Here is a 22162-nt window from a genome sequence, read left to right on the forward strand (position 1 = left end):
TGTATGCCTGACATGTTAAAGTTGGGCGTGCTGAAAATATGCCTGATTATTAAAGTTACGCGCCCAAAGGGCGCGCCGAAAATGCAACTGAATGATAAAATTTGTGGCTGACATGATGCCTTTTAGGCAATGATGAGCCTGTGTCGAAATTCAAAAACACACTGACCCCCCCCCCCCCCCATTGGGCATTTCAAAAACATGGTGACCCCCCCCTATCACCAAAGTCAAAAACAGGGTGACCCCCCCATGAATCCATCGGCCCCCAGGCCAAAGAATCTGACCAGTCCCTAAGTGTTCAGAATATATTTAGTTTCATGTAAAATGGCATGATATATCAATTTCAGGGATGAACTTTCAGTTTCAGGTGAGACTGGATAGACTAGCCTCATGTTTCACTATGGAAACTAAATAGAGATCACTTGAGTCGTATTCCGTTTAACTTTATTCTTAGCAATCTGTACAGGGCCATAAGGCGTTATTAGTCATAGCATATTAATAAATGCATGATTATCAATTTTGTTGGTAAAAATCTATCAATATGTTATGACCAATAATGCCTTATGGCCCTGTGCTATTCGATGTCTTTCCGTTGTTGATGTACAGGTGAAACATTACACCGCGGAAAAATCAAAAGCAATCATGAGCACGTGACTTTATAGAAGTTAAACGCCAAATCTTGACGATTTTTAATGCAATTTGTCGTCGATGCCAGCACAGACAATGGACCTCTGCTCCACTGTGTATGGTGCAAGAGCGAAAATACACATTTTAACACGTACCTCATGGGGCAAGAGTCTTGCAAAAATAGATTCATAATCAAAATTTTAAGCACACTATTTACATACTGTTTTACAGAGTCATCAAAAAACGGCGTAGAAAAAAAGGCAGCATACAATTTATGGATATGACATTCCATATATAGTAAAGCAATGAGTACAGTGCGTGCACAGTCATCAAATACAGACTTGTGAAGACACATCACAGATCGAATCCGTCACGATCAATTTTATATTGAACATTCAATCATATCGCATATTCGACTTCCAGCTACAAATGTATATATCACAGCTTTGTTAAAAATACAAAATCCGAAGCTAGTATTATTTGCTGTTTGGAAAAGCAAAATTCAAAGGGTAATTAAAAGAAACCTGAAGTCTTCTCTCAAAATTGTACATATCAGTTTTGTGCGAAGTGCTTGGCATTTGTGTCGGCCGTTTCTGAAATGGACCACCTCATTCGAGCAGCCTTTTTGAATTTCAAATATCTTGTTTGAACATTTCTCCGCTATATAGCCTTATAATTCTCTCTGGTTCTTAATTAAAAAACAAACACAAATGTCTTACTTGATTTTTTAATGGATATTTTTCCAAAATGATTTGAGCAAAGTCATTTAGTTTAATTTTTTGCGACGCGCATCATTTTACTGACGTCACGAAGAGTTTTGCTTTGCATGCACTGAAGCCGCGGCGATGGTATGAGTTACATATTATTTTGGCAAAGTTCACTTTTATGTCAAAATATATCATTTCAGTCGAAAAAGGTGACTCAAAAATCAATCAAAAGTGTATTTTCCCATTTTTTCCTTAATTACCCATGCTGGCATGAGATAAGGATGACAAGATAATAACAATGACACTACTAGTATCTCTGACCTTTGCCCTATGGAGATGCAAAACATGTGTCTACATATAGCCTTGTGTATACCTGCTGACAAGGTTCTGAGTGGCTGTCGAAAGACAATGGTCATCAATGACTTTTAATTGGCGATCACATTATTTAAAACTATTAATGCTATTTTTTCCGGATCATAAAACTACGCCATTTGATAACAAAACAATTCAGGTGGGATGTCAAATCCATATATTGAATTTCTTGACAAATGTCTGTCAAAATCATCTACCATATTTTTTGTTTGTAGCCAAACATTCATCGTTTGTGAGACAATCAGGTAAGAAAGCGGAAATATCTTGGAAAGTCTATTAACAAACTTTTAACCCTGTTTGTCTGTAAAAAACGTCAGATATGGAATGCTTTGAAGTTTAGAAGGTATCAAAAAAACTTTTTTTCTACCCAAGAGAATCCCCGCAACCCTTCGAATATGAAGGCTTTTTACCGCTTAGAAAGTTGACTGAACTGTTTTTGTATGTACGATTTCTAATTGCCCAATGAAACCCTGCATAAAGGTTTCCGTCACATGTGGAAGAATCATGTATGGAGAGTTATCCCCATTTGATTTACACAACTGAAATGAAATTCAAATATGCAGTACAATACGTAGAATAAAAACTAGCTTTGTTGTTAACACATTGTCCACTTAGGGTACGGTACTTGTGAGTTAAACTAAACAAACTATAAATTTTCAAAGTGGATAGTCTTTAGCCATGCCATCACATTTCTTTGCGTCCGTGGCGACGAATATCAACAAGTCGTTCGTATTGTTATTGCCTGTGCAATCAATCAGAGCTGCTTCTGCACATGAAAAATCTAAGTTTTTCTGAGTATCTTTACATCAGACTAGCATTGTAGATAAAGTTGCAACTTGTATATTGCAACCAGGAAAAATTGTAACGCATATAGGCATGCACATAAAATTCGTAACATTATGGTACGTTACATCCATAATTGAAAAGTGTTCAACGCCAGGAATTTATATTAATTCAACTTCAATAAGAGTCAGACCTGGGGAAAGGTAAATGTCACGATCAAGTTAAAGAGCAGATTAAATGCACATCGGTAAATGCTACAATTCAAACAATTAAACAATAGCTCAGCTAGGAGCTTTAAAAAGCAAAATCTGGCAGAAAAAGGCCCGCAAAAATGTTTCACATCGAAACAGTTGTCGATTCGTTCGTATGGTGAAAAGATGGTTATAAATGTACTTTCTCTTTACGTTCAATAACAAGGTTGCACACACAAAATTTACAACACATCAGGTTGAAAGCACCATAATATTGCAGCAGAAAAATTAATAACCCGTGAAGCATATGCTCTCAATTCGAAAAGAATCGATTTTGTAGATTTGTACTTCACCTGTATTTCATTTCATACCCGGATTCTTCCCCGTCGTAAAATGCAGAATGGTCTATTTGTATTCGGGAATCCCTATAAATGATTAGACTCCACATAGCTTTTACAACATTTTCATGTAAACACGTCATTCACAAAATATTGATTTTCCTCAAATTTGTGACATGATTATTTCATAGTCATTCAAGCAACCGTTGAGCTGAACGAAACTCCATTGGCAGGTTTTTGTCAACCAATGTTTATCATTTCTCTTTCGTACACGGTATGTCGATGGAGGCCGCTAACCTTCCACTGTTTTCGCATCTGCGCTGTCGGTCTCCACAGTGAGTAAGCGTAGCCCGGCCCTGCAGTCCTGCAAATCGTTGTCATCAACGGTGCCGGAATCCCCAGAGTCGCTGAACACATCGTCTCGACTGACCGTGGAGCAGAGGCGCCTCCTGGTGTCTGAGTCCAGCGGCGGGATGTGGTTTCGAGGGACCAAGAACGTGGATAGGTTGACCAGATCGAGGAATATCTTGTAACGATCACTGGTAAAGAAAACATCCGAAAGTGAATCAGTGTGCCTGTCGATCCCCACGCCAGTCGTACCAATACCACGGTCGAATATTACAGGTCGATAATCTTCTATTTTTTAGTATTCCGGAAATGTTGGCGTAAATTTGCACATATTTTGAAACTATTGTGAGGTCTATGAGAATTACAATAAGTGGAATGATATTTTTACTTTATTTTTCAAATTTACAATGTTTGCAAAATTAGATATAGCTTTTCCGCTTAACCATAGAAGTTCACATACCTCATAGTTGTTCTTAGATAATGGTAGCCACTCGAACCGCCGGTACCCGGTTTACTTCCCAGCATTCTTTGCACCATTATCACGTGATTATCTATATCAACGAGAGTATGGAATGAAGCAGTTAATCCGATTCTGTGAACAAGCACGCTATAATGATAGTAGCACCAACTTTCACCTATTTTAATATCGTATGTCACGAACATCACGGTCTTAGCTTCAACCAATGAAATGCAACGGCTTGATGTCATTTATTGGATGACGCGTTCCCGGATGTCATTCCAGTTCTATTAAACTCGAAATAAATATTTAAGCACTAGTTGCATCCCTCCCGACCCGGATGGACGAAAGCAAACTTTGCACGACATAATGTATAGGAGGAAGCCGTGTTCATTATGGAGCCGGGAAAGCCGGAAGGGGTTACATTAATGCTATCATTTTATAGTTTTGGCAATGCCGGGAAATTCCAAGTAGAGGTAGAAAACACCTGCAGCCACAATAGTTGCTAATCGGATACATTATCAGTAATAATCTGGCGGATCACGTCACAAAATTCACTGGAATTGGCAAAGCTGTAGCATAGTAAAGAATAATGAAATACAAATGCCATCGTTACTTTTCAGGGAAAAGGGATTTTTATTCCCCCCTTTTTTGTGTAATTCGGCTCAGTGGATAATATTGAGATACTAATCTACAACGCTTTAAAGTAGTTTCAAGATGCCGTACGACCAAAATAATTTGAATTGTCTTAATTATGTTAGCCTTGCATGTATTGTAGAGGTAGAAAAAGTTGAAATTTTCGTGCTAACTTGTTGCATGTTTAGTATAATAGCAGGTTGTCAAGTTGACAATACTCCAAAAGCAAAATTTCACAGTGTATACGTACATCTCCACTTCGAAAGGAAGGAGTCTAGATCCATGAGCAAGCTCAGGAACTGGTGTGGTTGATGGAAGCGAGGTTCATCTCGATAGAACGAAATCATCATTGCACCTTGGAGAGCTTTGTAGGAAAATGTCCTGTCGCCTAAATGCAAAGTAAAGGTCAGAGGTTAGATTGCAAGTTTTGTGTCGATAATAGACACTTTAATGACGCCTAAAACAAACATAATAGAACAATTCACTTGGCGTCTCCCCACAAAACGACCAAATGACTGTGGTAGCTTTATAGAATTTTGAAGGTGAGTTTAGATTTCTGCAGAGTTTTTGTTCCAAAGATATATAATACTACATTTCTAATAACTTAATTACTTATAAGTTTTGCAAAGTGTAAGTGAGCAGTACAATAGTAGACAAATCAAACAATATGTGCATTGGCCAAAATCGTTGCACGATATGCTAAAAGAGCTAGTCATTCGTGATAACTTCGTGAGTTCTATTTAGCGGAATCCGGCAGAGTCAAAGGTCAACACAGCAACTCTCCTAACAACGGCAAAAGTGACCTTTAGAGAGAGAGAGAGATGAAAGGATTGGACTTCTTACCTCTGGCAACCATTGCGTTGTGTTTTTCCTCATCAAAGATGGTGTCAAACGTTTCCTTTTGGTTCTTGTATTGGATTAGCAAGACATCTCTCAATGTACTGTCTTCTTCCTCCTGGCAAATGTTAACAAACTCTAGGTTAGATAAGATTATCGCAACAGAATCCCCCCCACGAAGGCCAAGGCCTGGGTGCGGTGGCATCCAAACAATACCCGTATGTGCGGGAGAAGAGAACATACTATCTGCAGCGTTACAATGAAAAGCTTTCTACTTGCTAATACATTATGAAGGGATCATTGGAGACAGATGAACAACATCTGTGATCCTTTCCGTGAATTTTATATCGCGTTTTCATAGTCACATTTACTGCACTACAAATTATTTGGAACATAGCATTCTACAGGATAGCCTTGTAGCACAGAAAAAATGGACTTTCAGCATGAGACAAATACGAAATACAAAGCTGTGATGAATTGCATTTTGTTTCTTCACTAATACCACTCTCACTTGCTGACAATCAAAGGTCAAGGTGGCCCAACGCTTTTGAAGATTACCAAAATACAAATCAAACAGATAAGCGACCGATGTTTTGTGCGGCGCCTTTCGTAGTCAGTTTATTTTTTACACAGTTGATATTTGAAAATCATAGTAAACAAACCTGGATCGATTCAAAATTCGCCTTCAGCATCTGAGTTACACTTTCTTGAAACTTTCCCCAGAAGTCAAAACCGTCCTTCTCAAGTCCCGGTGTTCTTTCAAGCCATCGCTGTAGGTGTGCGCGATAAATAAAAATTAAATGCACGCACGCAGCCATGCCTGCCTGCCTGCCTGCCTGCCTGCCACCCACACATACATACATACATACATACATACATACATACATACATACATACATACATACATACTTGCTTATTAATGAATAAATGAACGAATGAATTGATTAATTATTTATCCATTAAAAAGGGCAAGATATGATAATTTAGATCAAACAAACTGTAAGAATACTGTGCCACTTCTCCATTGTATGATGGCGTGGTCGTCTAGAACTTGAAGGCACTATAGTTGGGGTAGGTAAAGTACGCGATACTTCAAATGGGCTGTTTGGTTCCCTGTAAATATTTAAAGAACACAAAATGTGGACACTTCGACAGGAAGCCGCGTCTTTCAATGTCAGTATTTACGTCACTGATAAGAAATAAAATTTTACCTGCAGTAAATCGAGCAGTGATTGTTCGTTTTCCGATCTCTCCAGTGCTTCCAGCAGTTTGGTGTCTTCTTTGAAAACTTCTGTGTAGTGTTTTTGTCCGTAGCGTACCCTTTTTGTCTGTCAACGTTGAAAAAAACAGAGTTTAGCATCGCCTTTTTGAAATTTGTTTCCAACGACAAAATGTATTCATTCGGTTTTATTGATTGAAATTGTTGGGAAATGCGCCACGCGTCGGTTCTAATCTAATGAAATATTCGACTCGAACGGCAAAAGCTTCAAGTTGGATATCAAAACTTAATAGTCACTTAAAGCAAGAAATCTCCGTCCTTTCTTCAGTCGTTTGCACGTTCACTGCGCTCCTTTCGGCTGAAAATAGTCACGGGAAGCCATCCACGACTTATTTCAGTAAATTGTAAGTTGAAGTGTTCTTTTTTACAAATAATTGCTATTCTCACGTATTTTGTTACCCTAGGTGCTTTCTCAAATGTGCCAGTCTTATGTGTTTTGAGCAAGTTGAAGAAAATTTAACCTTTTTTAAAGGGGGAAATCAAAACTGTTAGTACGTCCCTTCGCTAAGATTCCACCCCCCCCCCCGATCATCACACCAGTTTTCCCTCCCCCTTCTTCCCTGTTTGACCACCCACCCGCCAACAAGGAACCTCAATTGCCAACATCTTATCCCGAATGGCTTTATCGGCTGCCCCCCCCCCCCGGCTGCCCCCCCCCCCCCATGAATACTCACGGATATTCGTTGAGAAAGACGCTCGTGAAAGAATAAGTGTGCAGCAGCCGGCTGTTATGCTACAGAATTTTGCATGGATCATCTTGTGAAATTTTCACATTGAAAATAATTTGTGTTGTGGTAAAACGCTTGCAAGCAAAGAAAATCGGTCAAAACGCCGACATTTTTCTCTTTAGTTTTACATGAATTATACATGTCTTCATAAATTGCCCGACAGGGAAGTATTCATATCTTATGCCAAAATATGCCATATTCTAGAAGAAAAATATGGTACCCGTTTGAGTATCGATAAGTCCGTTCAGTAAAATTTGCTCGGATTTTTAGAGTGAAAGGTAAACACAAAAGCGAAGCTGCAGACGAACCGTTCGAACAACTATTTTTAGCGAGGAATATTAAGTGAGTGTAAGAATATTGTCCTTTCCCCCATCAAAATCGAGAGAACGAGAGAGAGAGAGAGAGAGAGAGAGAGAGAGAGAGAGAGAGAGAGAGAGGGGGGGGGGAGTGCGTGTGTGTTTCATGTTGGTCGCCATGTTTACCTGCTTTAAACCAAGTTTATTTTCAAGCATTCGGAACTGGAAACTCTGAAATCCGGAGGCTGGAGCTAGGAAACTCCTAAACTCGACAAAGTCAAGCGGCGTCATTGTCTCCATGATCATGATCTGATCCACCAGGATCTGTGGGAACAAAAACCAGTGAACAAAATGCTTATGTCATTGTGGATTAAACTTATACAACACATATCAGAACGGATCTTCAGAAAGTTATCAAAGTCTCGCGGTTTACAACCGAAGTGGACATTCAATTTATTATCAAGGAAAGAGCACGTTGATCGTATAATATCTTCATTAAGTACAGAAAGTATGGACGCGATTTCGGTTAGCAACTGTCCCTCCACAAAGTTTCGAAAGAAAGCGTTTGATTCGAGACCGTTGATTGGACTGGCCTGTATACCATGTGACCACTAAAACCTATGCCAGGGTCGGAAATATACTTGCCTTCATAATGTGCACTACCCTGTTCAGTCGTGTTATTATCGCTAGCATATCACGCTCGTCCACGAAGTCAGCGTCCAAGATTAATCTAACCGAGTCGACCTCTGCCAGTATCTGCTTGAACCAGAGTTCGTAAACTGAACGAGAGAAAAAAGAGATACCCGTCACTTTCAATTTAACATGATTGGAACTAATTTGGGATAATTGGATTAGCACAATTTGTCAAGAATATAAGAAATTTGTTGAATATTACACAATATTTGCATACTATCTTAAAAGTGGTATTCAAAAGTTACGATGTTGTACAAATGGCATGAAAGTAGATGATGCAATATTGTTCACAACAAATGAAAAATATTTATATTTATACTATCATGCCCTGTCCGTCGCATTTTAATTGGTCGACGTGAACTATGTGGCCAACCACAAATACGCAATAATGATTGTTTGTCATTTTTTATGTGCCCGTGAATATGAATAATATCGTAAACATCGTAACTTTTCATCTAAAATGTGAATTGTAATTTGTACAAAGATCATAATCAATCACAAAATAAAATGGAACACTTGTGGGTCAAGTTTAGACACTTTTTGAAAAAATCTCCGGATTTGCAAAAGTTTTACCGTGCGCGCACTACTCACTGACAAGTTCCGGGGCCCCGTTGTCGTTCGCGTGGGAAATTTTCGTAAATTTTGACGGTTTTTTTGGTTCGTTGATAATATAATGGAAATAACAGACTCCGCGCTGACCATTAACGTTTATTTGTGGGCACCAGCGAGAGGAAAGCCAAAATTAACGGGCCCTGACTATATTTAGTATTTATTCAACCAAAATTGACGAAAAAGTAAGGGACATTTCAAAAGTGCATTTTGTCACGTTCTTTTATAACATTAATACAAAAATAAAACTTTTTTCGTACGGTGGAAATTAATCCTCTTAAGGGATATACAATAATAGATGTATTTGTGCTTTTATTTTTGGCGAAAAGAATATTTCTATTTTTACACTATTCTATCATTTTGCAGAATTTAAGGTGTAAAAAAAAATCAATTTCATTACGTTTTCCTAATAATTACTCTCATCTAAGTTTCCCAATTTAGTTCCAATCATCGTGTTCTTTTTCATTCATCATGTACTGAAATCCGAATCAAAGAATAATTATGAACATGCATTGCTCATAGAATGTTGCAAAAATAGGTAGTTGCTGTCATTATTTAGTCTGTCTATAATATTGTATACGAAATGAAACACAAAAAATATCGAGAGTACTCACGGGAAGATCATAGAATCGATGTGAGCAAACAAGGTAATTATTAAAGGTCAATTTCCTTAGTGAACTCAGTTTACAAATACAACCAAAGGACAAACATTTATTTCTAGCCCTTACAGGTAGAATATAGAATTAATACAATAGATTGACACAATAATTTTCAATCAGTCATGTCAATGCTTATTTGAACCCATAGTATATGACAGATGACGGGCTTTTAAGTTTCAAATAAGGCCATTTAAGGAAAATTATTTGTTTGCCGTCGTTGGATTTTTCAAAAACCCCACCAACCAGCCAGGGAAAAACAAACACAGACAAAAAACACAAGTGCATTAACATAAGTGCAATTTTTTATTTGTTTTTCTTGGAAAATAATATTATTAAATGTAATAGTGTTAACATTGTGTTTGTTTTTCTTAATTTTCGTTGAAAATCTACCAGCACGCGGACGGCAAACAAACAATCTCATTTAAAGCGCCTAATTATAACTTTAATTATAACACGTATACTATGAGTCATATTAAACTAATTTGAGTCGTTATTCTTCGATCATAATGCCATGCGCAAGTTCAAATGAATTCTGTTGTCGCCAAAGTTTCCGTTATGACGTTTTAGGGAGGGGCTTAGCTCAAACGCAACAAGTTCTGTTTGCGATGCACGCTCTCATTATCCGAGGTAGCTTCCTTACCTTGGTGAACAGTGATGAAGAGATGTTCATCATGACAGGGTTTACCCTTCAACTCGCTCTGTCTGAGGTTACAGGAAAGCAGCTGATCCAGTTGCAAGTATTTGCCATACGTAATACCACCGCCAGCCGCTGCATTGTGTACACCAGGGCTGAGTGTACCGTCATTACTGTACGGGAAAAAAAAATGACAAGAAGCTCACAAACGCGTGACCTCAGGCGAGCATTCGTGCGTCCGAGTAATATCTATTAAAGTAGTAAGCGCTTCGAATTGAAAAAACTTGAACATTTGCTGAAACCTTGAATCATTCCCTTTCGAAACAAAATTTAACACATTAGAGGTCACGTTGCAAAATTTGGAACCATAGAGAGACAAATTACCATATATTTGCTGTCTCTTGTAATTCAAAAGAACTATATCCCCCGTGTTAATTACCTCTATTGGGAAATGTAATTTTCGATTTTCATAAAGCTAAGCCGATAAAAATTTTAGTTATTCCATGAACTTCGAAATAAGCCCCCCCCGCAAGTGCTAGACCTAAAGGGTATAGCGTTATATTTTCGGGAGTCCGAATCTGTGTCCCCGAGGCGACCGACACTGTCACCCCGTCCGTCTTGCTATCCTCTGTATGTTAATTTGATGCTTGTGAATGGCCCTATCACACCTTGACGATTTACCTAGCGTATGCCAATGTATGAAAAATTTGCGAATACGCTGGGCATACGTCGAATACGTTATGACGTTGGTTAGTACGGCGAGGTCGTCGAAAACTTTTGTGCATTCACAAAACTTTTCGACGTATGCCAGCGTATAAGGCTCATACGTCCCGCATATGCGGGCCATAAGTTGTGGGTAGGTTATGCACTCGTTGACACACGTTCACACACCGTCGTTATTTCTAAGTTACTCATAAGTCGAAATGCGTCGAGATAATGTCTAGCTTAAATACCCAAAACGTATTTTTAACCTGTGGGTACTATATGAATACGCTATGTATACACCAAAAGTTGGAAAAACAAGTCGTTATTTTAGCAAGCAAGTTAGACAATTTTTCATACTTCGGCATACGCTTTCTAAATCGTCAAGGTGTGACAGGGCCCTGATATACTGCGGAGCTTTCTGTGAGTTTATGGGAAAAGGGCACCCGCTTGTCTCATCGACACCCTTTTTTGCTAACCCGGCCCTACTCTCCCACTGATGAGCGTCGAGTTGCTGGTTAATCAAAACTCTATCCCGTCCCCTAAAATCATTTAGCTGTCTCACTCAGATATACTTGTTTTTTCCGAACTTGGTATTTTATTCGTGTATTCAAAATACTTTATTGCGAAAGTCGTGCCAAGATGGTAAATTTTGTGCGATGTCGTATACATGGGTTAGAGCCAACGTCGGACTAGCACACCGTTGATTGGTAAAATGAGGTGATATTTTATAGGAGATAAAGAGATGGTATCGTTCTATTGCATACAGGTATCAACATCAGATCGGCCATTTTCCAAAAGGTCTATGTATGCAAGCAAATGTTGAACCCCTATTCAATAAGTAAATAAAAAATGACTAATGCGCAAGGTTCAAAGACCCGAGTCGACCCATACGTTGCCTGCACAAAGTTGAAAACAACCCAAAGTGTGTCAGTGATCGCGCGAACTGAGATTAATGAAGCGCTAACACGGTCAATTTATCGATGAAACAGTGACGGTGTGCCGAGATAAGTATTGCATACATGCATGTTGACAACAAGAGGAGTCGAATGCATGTCCTGCACGCCCCTCGAAATCAACGCGAATGTTATGAAATGCGTTTACCGCCGAATATGGATAAATAAGCAAAACTGTAAAAAAGAAAGAAAACAGATAATCGCTATAATTTAACATATTAATTTCATAAAAGAATTAGTCTACAGGAATGATGTACAACGGAAAAGAGCTTTTAAGTACTTAAGCACTTGGATGGAACGTAAAACAAACTGGGCAAAGATCTGTCAAAAATATAGCCCTACGATAATATATGATTGTACACGTCATCGTTTTAGCCCAGCATTACAGCATTATCATCCCGCGTTTTATTGATGTCAAAACTGTGAAATGCAGACGACCGACTTTTTACCGAAGATTTCCTTTTGACAGTGCGTCCGAGATGAGAGGGCCTCGAGTTTAAGTTTGTTTTGTTTGAAGATTGATATAGGAAACGTCGCATTAGGACGGTTATAGATTTCAAAAACTTTGAAAAACTTAACCAAACAAGACGCATGCGCTTTCTGTGGTTCCTTTTTGATGGTGACTATTGAAAGATTTGGACTAGTTCCAAATGTATCGCTCGGTACTTCGAACCGGCCTTGTAAGTTTTAGCCTTCACATGTGTACCTAAGTTTTCGTGTTTTCTTTTCTTTTCTGTTATCTATATCAGCTAACGTAGCGATGCTCTCGCGAATGCAATAATTCACGGCGTTTCCGAACAGTATGACGCGTTTATGACGCAAATTGTGAAATCTTTGACATTAAAGCTATCCATCAAAATGTTAAAGTATGTCACTGTTACAGCCTATGATAAAAGTGACACTCTTCGTGTTTGTGGACGCGATCTAGTTTTGATGATACTGTCGACTTTCCGAAGACTTCTTCGATGGAAAGCTCACATGATGTATCATTGCTTGATCGGTAACACTTTTACGAAGCCATGCCCAAGGCATAGAATCGCTGTACTCAAGAAAGTTCTAGGAGACATTCTCAGCATTCGAACAGACGATTAAAGCGAATGAAAACAGTTCTTCACATTATCATTTTCCAGAGAAGCATACTGAAATTGTTAATCAATTTTTCTACCAGCAAGTTCACAAAGGAGCCTGCATGATCAAGTATCGAAAATTTCAAAATATTCCCAACTCATGTAGCACTTCAAATCTATCTTGAACGATTTTGCTGCGAATCAACGATAAACGTTCCGTGTCCTAAAAGAATGACCAGTGCTGTGTGCAAACTTGTCCCGTAACAAGTGCAACAACCCCGAACCGGGTGACTGAGCCTGTAATCAAACAAGTGGTTCAACCTTTTCATCGCAATGGTTTTGCCCAGCCCTATTGTTTCTCTATAGCACATTGGACTTCTTAAAAGTGGAAAGAGGGAGAAAGAGTACATTCGCTCTGCACTGGCATGGCCGTGGCGAAGTAAATCATTTCGGGGTTAATTCACAGTTTCAATTGCAATGTAAGGTAGTACACGCCTCGAAATTGAAAGATTTAAATTTTACTAAAACTGTTCGTAAGGGAACATTAAATTATTTCCTTTCGAAATCAAGTATAAAATTATTGGTCTCCTTGCAAAAATTGGTGACAGAGAAACGTCGTTAACGCGCTTATACTGTTGTCGTGATTTTGCACGCATTGTTAATAGTTTTAAGTAGCTGGAGAAATGCACTTATTGATTAAAATGCTAAACAAGTGAAAGGATGAAAAGTATTGTAGATATTTTTCCTCAAAATACACGCAATCTACAATAAATGTTGTTGACAGAAATGAGGCAGTGGGAAGGAAAACACGGAATACACGGTACCACTCGTCGGGGCTTCAGTTCATGTCAATCCTTCAGCGGACACGGTAAGATATAGGCCCTATAGGTTGGTGTGTGTTTGTGACACGTCAGACCGTTTTTTTACTATTTTCTTTCTATTTTGTGATTAATCTGATTCACAAAGACCATCAAAGTTTTCAATCCCCGTGTGCGTGGCTGCATTGCTCTAATAGGATATGTATGGAGTATGTAGCATAGCCATAAGGCTCTAACAAGTACACCTGGCTTACAGAAGCCAAACGTTAATTACATGTGAAGTTTCCTCTAAGAAGTCTGGTTAAGGTAATCTTCTATTCAATTGAAGTATATGGAAACTCGAATTGTGCCCTAGAAACATGAACGTGAACACGCGCGAGGGCGACCTCGGATTCACCGGGTGCGGAAGATTTAGGCCCAGGCTTCCTCTACTGAACAGGCCGAGTGCCACGGTCCAATGTGTGCGAAAGTTCACACTATCTTCGACTGCCGACAAACACGACAACTACATGTATAGACAGAGCAAAACAACCCAGGTGAAAAACACGTCAATATTTGCTTCATCATCGCTTTCCTTGTATCATACGCAATACAGATGAGTAGATAGCAGTACCGTGGTGCAGACACGTATACATTTGATATTTTCGTGATTCTTTGGATCGACCTGCCATTGAGGTGCAGGCAAATAACCAGAAGACTATTTCTTCTGTTAAAAATTTATCCGGAAAACAGTAGTAGCAACACCAGCAGTTATGAAATACCAGTGTCGTTAAAAGAAAGGTCTTAATGAGCAACAACTCCCATCACGAGATGTCGGTACAATGCGCGACATATCATAGACGACAAAAAGTGATTTCGCTGATATGGCCGAGTGGAAGGTAAATGCTCTAATAAGGCAGTTTTATAATCAATTTTCCAAACTTTTACACTACTCTTTTCCGTTACTATAGCGCCGGGGTTTTTTTTGCGCCTGCTAGTTGAACACCCTCTGTCCCCGTATCAGGCTTCTATGCTAGTCGAGGGGCTTTTTTCAGTAAACGTGTTTCACTTTCATCCTACTCAAATATTTTCCCGCAAATTGTCACGAGAAATGACTCCGAGTCGAAACTCAGACTTTAATGAGTATAAGTCAGTTTCATTGTGAACAACGAGTGTTCAACCAAGCTGAGAAATTCAACGCTCGAATCTCAGCTCCACAGTACCTGCGTTCCTATGACAAATGCAACGACCCAGAATTAGTCAAAATTTACAATCGATATATTTCATCTGTGACTGCCTCTCTGGGAACGAAGTCCGATCGGAAACGTTCGGGCGATTTCACGAGTCGTAGGGTGCTTTTTATAAAGAGCAAATGCACAAAACTTCGATGTGATCGGATGCATTTCCAGCACCATGACGTAAGAGAGAATGTCCCCGTAAATTTTTACAATATGGAATGCATAACAGTTCCATAAAGAACAGACTTTGGAATACTGTATTATGAAAAAATAATTAAAAAACAGAGACCTGTTTCAGAGAAGTGCAGTAAGATGGCCGGAGATTCTGCCTCTTTTTTGCTTTTGTCTACGGCAAGGCAAAGAAAACCAAAAACAATGATAAAGTCGAGCCCGCCTTTCTGAAAATCGACAGTAGAGATGGTTCAATGGTTTTCAGATTGGCTGGATCGGGTTCAGCTTAGTACTCGAAACACGGCAACATGCATTAACTGACCTTCGTGTTAGACTGTTCTTGGTTGCGAGTCATCGTGATGGACTGTTGATCTGTCTCCTGATGTATTTTTGTAAGGAAATGTGTCTTGGTAATAAATAAGCTAACTCGATATCGATGTTGTGAACGGAGTTCGTTATTCTCCTGGAGACCAGGTCGTCAATTCATCGAGTGAAAAGTTCAGCTTATCAAATTTTGATATCCATCATACATTATCAAACCGTTCAAACAGTAACTCGAGAGTCATGTATGCTGTTTATCTTTTCGAGTGTTTTCTCGTCAACGCAAACTCAATCTAGATAATGTAGACAATGCACACTTTTTTCATCAGAATTACCCCCTCGTCAACCAACACAAAAAAATAACCAAACAAACAAAAACAAAAACAAAATCAGCACAATCGAACTAGAAATTTATCGTATCGCATTGACTTTGGCAACGTAAGTGGCGTGAGTGAGATATATCGTTTATTGTTAAGCTGTTTTTATTTTGTTTCGTTTGTTTTTTACATGTCGGTGTAAGCTCCAGATGTGAGTCTGTGCGTCTGGGCACTTTCCACTCAAGGATTCTGGGAATCACAGGTGGTTGAACTGAGAAAGGAACCAGCGCAAAATATGTATTTGTAGACTTCTTCGATGAAACCAGCCAACTCATTGGTAGACTGAATTCGCTAGAATAGCAAAATAAATCACCTTAGACTCCTAAAACACATAAACACACAAATATATTCACGGCAAAGAGTACCAACTTCTGTCGAATTTTGAAAGAACAATTTTTACGTGAATGTCGGTGTTGTTAGGAATGCCATAGAGCCTCGAGGGTCTATGGGAATGCCAACTTCTGGGAAACATTATCTAAGCGGAATTGCGTTTATTCATTCGCTCTTAAAAGGTGAACATGGCAGAAATGATGTCATTTCTCAAACGAGAAGACTTACAATCTTTAAATAAACACTGGTCCACTTTGGGGACTTTTTAAATTTTACCACGATTTATACTGAGCAAAGCCACAATGCTACTCCACAATTTTTAATCTGCCCCTTGTTGCGACTGCCCATCAACAATCAACGAAGAACTCTTTGTCTATAGCATGCATAATCACAGTCCTGTGACATAATCAATCAGTCTAGCTGTGATTTAGCCGTCGCTTTCGCGTGAAACACTTTTTAACAGAGGCGGCACATACTGTGACACATAAATGGCACAATGTCACCATGGATGTGATGATCGGATGATGTGATGTCGCTTACATGTCTGTTCAATGCAAGTATCGTTTTCACGCTGCTAAAATAATGTCAGTGTCAACGTGGAGGTAAAAAAAGATCTCCATTGTGTCAACGTTCATTCGAATGTCATGGCCGGTCGGGCAGCAAACGCATTAACCGTTAGCTGGGAACAAAAACGTTGAACAATAACGGATGGCAACACTGCATGCAAATCACCATATTACAGCACACTCTTCAAATCGTTGAGGGAGCCCCACTCAATAGACAGGCTGCATACACTTGGCAAGACTGCGTCAACTTTATTGTGCGTTTGTTTATTGCGCATTGTCGTTCGTCCACAAAGTTGAATAACATTACTCGACCTGTTGTCACTTTAGTAGACTTGACAGACTAAACGTCACGCCTCAAGTTGGTCGCACACACGTACACAAAACAGAGTCAACCTGAAACAAGCGTCGACATTTGTCGGACGATCGACTTTAAAGAAACTTAAAACTTTTGACATTACCATGTAAGAGGCACAATTAACTATACAAGACAATCCTAACTTGAACTCTGAAAGTGGAAGTAAAATTCTCCAAGGTTAGCTTCTGAGCGCGGACTGTCGGAAACAACAAACATATCTCATTTTATCATAAAAAGCTAGTGTATGTTGAGTCGGACAGGACTTTTCTATCATTCATGTGTGCAACACTGACTGTAGTTAAGGTTTATAGTTTGTGGGTTCCTGTTGAAAAAATAGTCAGATATGTGCACGGCGAACATTTCATGATGAGGGCGATTTCACTCTCCAGCACTGATGTACCGCGATACCCCCTGCGAAGACTATTGATACCGTCAGTCAAATGAGAACACGAAGGGTGCCGAAAAGCTCCATACGCCAATTGAAGAAAGTGAAAGTAGTACCGATCTGGACATAAGACGCTCGTGTATCAGTTATTAAAAAGTGCGTTCGCTTTAGAGTTTCCTCACCTGTCGGTGCCAATGTGTGCCACGGGACATGCCATGTCGACCAATTCTTCAGAATGCTGAGACGAAACCGAGATCGGACGGTTTTATGGTCCACTTTGTCGCGAGTGAGACGACCTTCTTTGGCGATTGGCCGGAGCTGGTCACGTGACAAACCGTGACGATGCGAGGTAAAAAAATCTCACAACGAGTTATCTTTACATATGACGGCGACCTTGAAAGAGACCCAGGTTAAACTGACGGAGTGTGTCACTAAAATGATGATCAAAAATAGCTCGCTATGAAATAGTTGCTGGATCAGTGCGACAAGATCATTACAACGTCAGTCTACGACAGTTGCACATCGCATGTCAACAAGTTTGACTGAGACTTTGACAATCAAAGAAGGTTCAACCCAAAGACACACCCCTCCTTTGCCCCCATGACCAATATCAAGGGAATAGGCGAAATGCGTAAGTCTAATGACACCTATTTCGAAGTGATCGATACACTCAAAAAGTCATCAACATCGCCGCCAACGGCTTGCTAACAAACACTAAGAAAGTATAATTGAAGCGATACTCGGATTTTAATAGGAAAACTTCGGTACATCGACATGTTGGGTGTCAGCGACTCCTCCAGACATGCGTATCAGTTGAAAATGGATGTCTCCATATCAGGGTTTTGTAGTATTGTGACGCTAATCGATAGGACGGGGGTATAACTTCAAGTAGGGCGATTTTGGTACGTGTGTACCGTGTTTTGCGGAAGCTGGCACAGACCCAGTCACAAGATGTGACAACAAAGCTATCGTAACATCAACAATACTTGTCAACAAAACAACTACTGGACAGCCCAAGTCGACCAAATAAATCACAAGCCTAAGCCAAGAAAAAACAATTACGTACTTCTGTTTTTAACATTTGACATAAGTGACGAGATTCTCGTTTTTATCTCCTCTTTTTTCCTTACCACGTAAAGTAAAGTAAAGTAAAGTAAAGTAAAGTAAAGTAAAGTAAAGTAAAGTAAAGTAAAGTAAAGTAAAGTAAAGTAAGCCTTTATTGAAATCGTTTCCAAGTTTGGATCTTGATCATAAAGTACAATAAAGGTTTTGCAAAAACAACAATGAAAGAGTATATATATATATATATATATATATATATATATATATATATATATATATATATATATATATATATATATATATAATATATATATATATATGAGGTCAACATATTACAGGTTCATAAATACTTTTTTTTTCATTTTGTCTTGTCTGAGTTTAAAACATGTATGTATGTATTTTCCCAATTCACATAGTGATGCTTTATCTGTCCTTGAAAAGATGCTTACAAGGTCTTGTGTGCCTCTGAATGCGTTTTTACAAATGTTTAGTTTACTGAAAAAATCATGTCTAATGTCTGTGTAGCCTTTGCAATGAAAAAGAAAATGTATCTCATCTTTGTTTTGGCAAATTGGGCATGCTCTGTCTATGACATCAAGGTTTCTATATCTACCTGTTTCAATGTGTAGCATGTGTGCACTAATGCGTAACTTGCACAGGGCTGATCTGTCACGTATTGTCATATATGAAATTACCACGGCAGTTATTCCATACATTGAGAAGGGCGTATAGTTTGATCTTCATTTATAGCAAATAATGAAATACATGTTCAATGTAGCTATTTATGTCTGTTGATTTTTCCTGTAGAGCATCGTGAATTTTTCATTATCATTGATGTGCTCACTGTTATTAGGATGTATTTTTGACGCCAAAAATAAAAGATGAGATATAAGACTTGCACTGGCAGGTTTCGAAGTGATGCCAGACATGACCAGAAATAAATCTATTGGGAAACGGGTGCTCAGACTGAAACACTGTACTCCCTATTTTAATGGTGTACAATGTCCTCATTGTGAACCAGCAAAACCAGATCATGATGTATTTCACCCAAAACTTGTATAAAATTATATCAACAGAAAATTAGAGTCAAAATAAATGTTGTCCGACTTCTGTGGATATATTACCGTTGTTATTGACAGACATACAAACACATTTTGTAGAGCCATATATGTCACCTGCCTTTATCGGAACTGTACTGGGAATCGGGTCTATAGTGTGACGACATTTTGCTGACGCAGTTGCCGACACAATCTCTCAGAGGTTATCTAGAAAAACATTTTAAGTTCGTACGTTCACATGTGGGGGTCAAATGTACACCGTTACACATCAGCGACTTTTCAAGATGGCAAAGGTGTGCTTGGCGGTTGCACTTTTATGCTATGTGATACCACCACCCATTCAAACAGACGTCACAATGTCCAGGGTCAACAACAGCCCTGATAACAATAGGAAGAATATGTGAGCAAGGTTGAGGTAGTGCAATTGAATCCTTTCTATATAAAACACTGAAATGCTTTAGGCTATAAATTTCACAATTTTGTTTCCATTTTTGTTCGACTTGTTGTCCCTGTGTCATGAACTTTTTTATGGATTCCACTAAAAGCACTTGATTTAGTTCTCCACTGTTTTAAATCGGTTGTTGAATTTTGCACTGTTACTGAAATGGAGCCGTAACTCCTCCAGAAGTGCGCAGAGAGAGAGAGAGAGAGAGAGAGAGAGAGAGAGAGAGAGAGAGAGAGAGAGAGAGAGAGAGAGAGAGAGAGAGAGAGAGAGAGGAGAGAGAGAGAGAGAGAGAGAGAGAGAGAGAGAGAGAGAGAGAGTGTGTGCACGGACATATAGCATCAGGGATACTTACCTTGTCCAGCCATGCCTGCTTGCATTAGAATTGTCGCCCCTCTCTTTCTTCTCGATTGAGCTCGATTGAAACATTAAAACGATTAATGCGCAAACGATTGCGCGCTCTCGCTTTGATGAGAAATGTTAGATGCGTGAGTGACGCGTATATGAAATCCGGGGTATTTGTCTCGTACCAGTCGAGATCTGACAAAAACCTGAGCTTTTTAGGAGGTCGCGAATTGCGAAGAATGTCAGTTTATAAAATTTGTTGTATAATTTGAACAAACATCAATATGAGCAATCTTGTGGTGACACAGTATGTACGTTTGTGATACACAAACGATACCGGGTTAAACTTACAAAAACACCAAATATTTTTATTACTCAGACTGTTGTTATTGAAACTTTCAAATAAATCTATGTTTCTAATTGTAGTATATGCTAGGGCTTACTTTAAGACACATCCACTATCGAGTATATAAAATTGTTTGAGCATCAAATGTTTTGTGCGACACGGGCCGAGATGTATAAAGGTGTGGATAAACTGTCACGTGTTTAATAGCTTGCACGTACAGTTTGACGAACTTCAGCCAAAGTATGATGCCAGGTCCGGACTTGTTATTTTCAGTTTGCTGGCAGCAGCTATGATTAAAGACAAGACCCTTTAGGCTCGCCGACAAGAAGCTACTAATACGGCAGAAAATACATATTGCATTCAGGTCGTATTGAGGTCAAAGTGTAAGCTTCGCCTACTGAAATTAGTATGATATGAAAACATGCAGGGAATCACATTTGTTTCTTCAAGTTCGGACATTTTTGTATTATTAAACAAGACTTTGTTTGACGGTAGGAATTTTGAAAATCGATCGCACCTCGCACACCTGTACCGAAAAATGTGAACTTCCCCCTATCCTCCCGTCTAAAAAGTGACCCTCCCCCTTGTCTGACATTCTAAAACTTTAATCCCCCCCAACCACTGCAGTATTCTCCCCAGGAATAACCGAAACAGCTAATTTACGTAACAATTGGTGTGATTAATTGTTATGTAAGTTAGGGAAAAATTATGGAGGGGAGGGCTGGTGCTTTTGGAGGGACGGTCGCAGTTTATCACGCAGCATTTTAAAAGAGATATACTATTTCATACATTCGAGGGAGGGTCACCATATTTTGTGCAACTATAAAAAGGCAAGATGTGGCTGACACAGTGCTTCATCCAAAAATATCAAATTATAATACATGGAGTCTATCAGGCAAATTATCGACAATTTTTTCCACCACAAAACATACTATATCTGCATATTTTATATGTTTTATAATACATTTAAATGTACTTTGTTTGAAATGGGAAGTAACATGTGCATTTGTGTACAAAAAATGATTTTGGAATTTCATCTAAAATGTTGGTACACTATATATGGCAGTCTATGATGAAACTGAATAATATTTTCCACTTCAAAACTAGGTAAATCTGTGCACTTACATATATGTACACTTGATTATTGGTATTAATGTTCATGATTAGACTGTAGTGGTTTCAAGTCCATGGTTGTGCAAGAAATTTGATTTTGGAATTTCACAGGAATGTTGATTCACTGTACATGGTAGTCTATGAGAGAACTGCACAAATTTTCCTATATAAAACCAATAATGACTTTACATTTATGTTTATTTGATGATTGATTACACTTTTCCACCTGTTGCATATGTTGTTGTCTCTTGTCTTTCATCAGTTTTAACTGTTCAAGGTGTTTAATGTAGGATACCACTGCAGCTTGTTCGCTTAATTGTGAAACTTTTGGATAATGTAT

At 38.9% G+C, this 22162-nt stretch overlaps 1 protein-coding gene across 2 annotated transcripts; it reads right to left on the reverse strand.

Annotated features, from left to right (window-relative positions):
* Window positions 1-652: 652 nt before the first annotated feature.
* LOC139131517 (tryptophan 2,3-dioxygenase-like) lies at window positions 653-20499 on the reverse strand. 2 transcript variants are annotated; one of them, XM_070697606.1, is made up of 10 exons: window positions 20374-20499; window positions 10198-10364; window positions 8242-8375; window positions 7783-7920; window positions 6505-6621; window positions 5956-6063; window positions 5300-5411; window positions 4707-4844; window positions 3824-3914; window positions 653-3554 (listed from the first exon to the last, which is right to left on the reverse strand). In XM_070697606.1, exons 1-10 carry the CDS (start codon window positions 20445-20447, stop codon window positions 3308-3310), a joined length of 1326 nt encoding a protein of 441 aa, XP_070553707.1. In that variant the 5' UTR covers window positions 20448-20499; the 3' UTR covers window positions 653-3307. The 2 variants fall into 2 exon arrangements, with proteins under 2 accessions (XP_070553707.1, XP_070553708.1); XM_070697607.1 differs by lacking the exon at window positions 20374-20499 and adding an exon at window positions 17639-18050.
* Window positions 20500-22162: the final 1663 nt, after the last annotated feature.

Source organism: Ptychodera flava, chromosome 4, assembly GCF_041260155.1.
Source record: "Ptychodera flava strain L36383 chromosome 4, AS_Pfla_20210202, whole genome shotgun sequence".
Taxonomy (NCBI): Eukaryota; Metazoa; Hemichordata; class Enteropneusta; family Ptychoderidae; genus Ptychodera; species Ptychodera flava.

Coding starts and splice junctions, on each gene's coding strand:
- LOC139131517 (XM_070697606.1), bottom strand. CDS start 20,447: ATGTTTCAATCGAGCTCAATCGAGAAGAAAGAGAGGGGCGACAATTCT. Junction 6,622..7,782: donor ATAAACTTGGTTTAAAGCAG/GTAAACATGGCG, acceptor CAACGTTGACAG/ACAAAAAGGGTACGCTACGG. Junction 3,555..3,823: donor TATCTAAGAACAACTATGAG/GTATGTGAACTT, acceptor TTTCTTTACCAG/TGATCGTTACAAGATATTCC.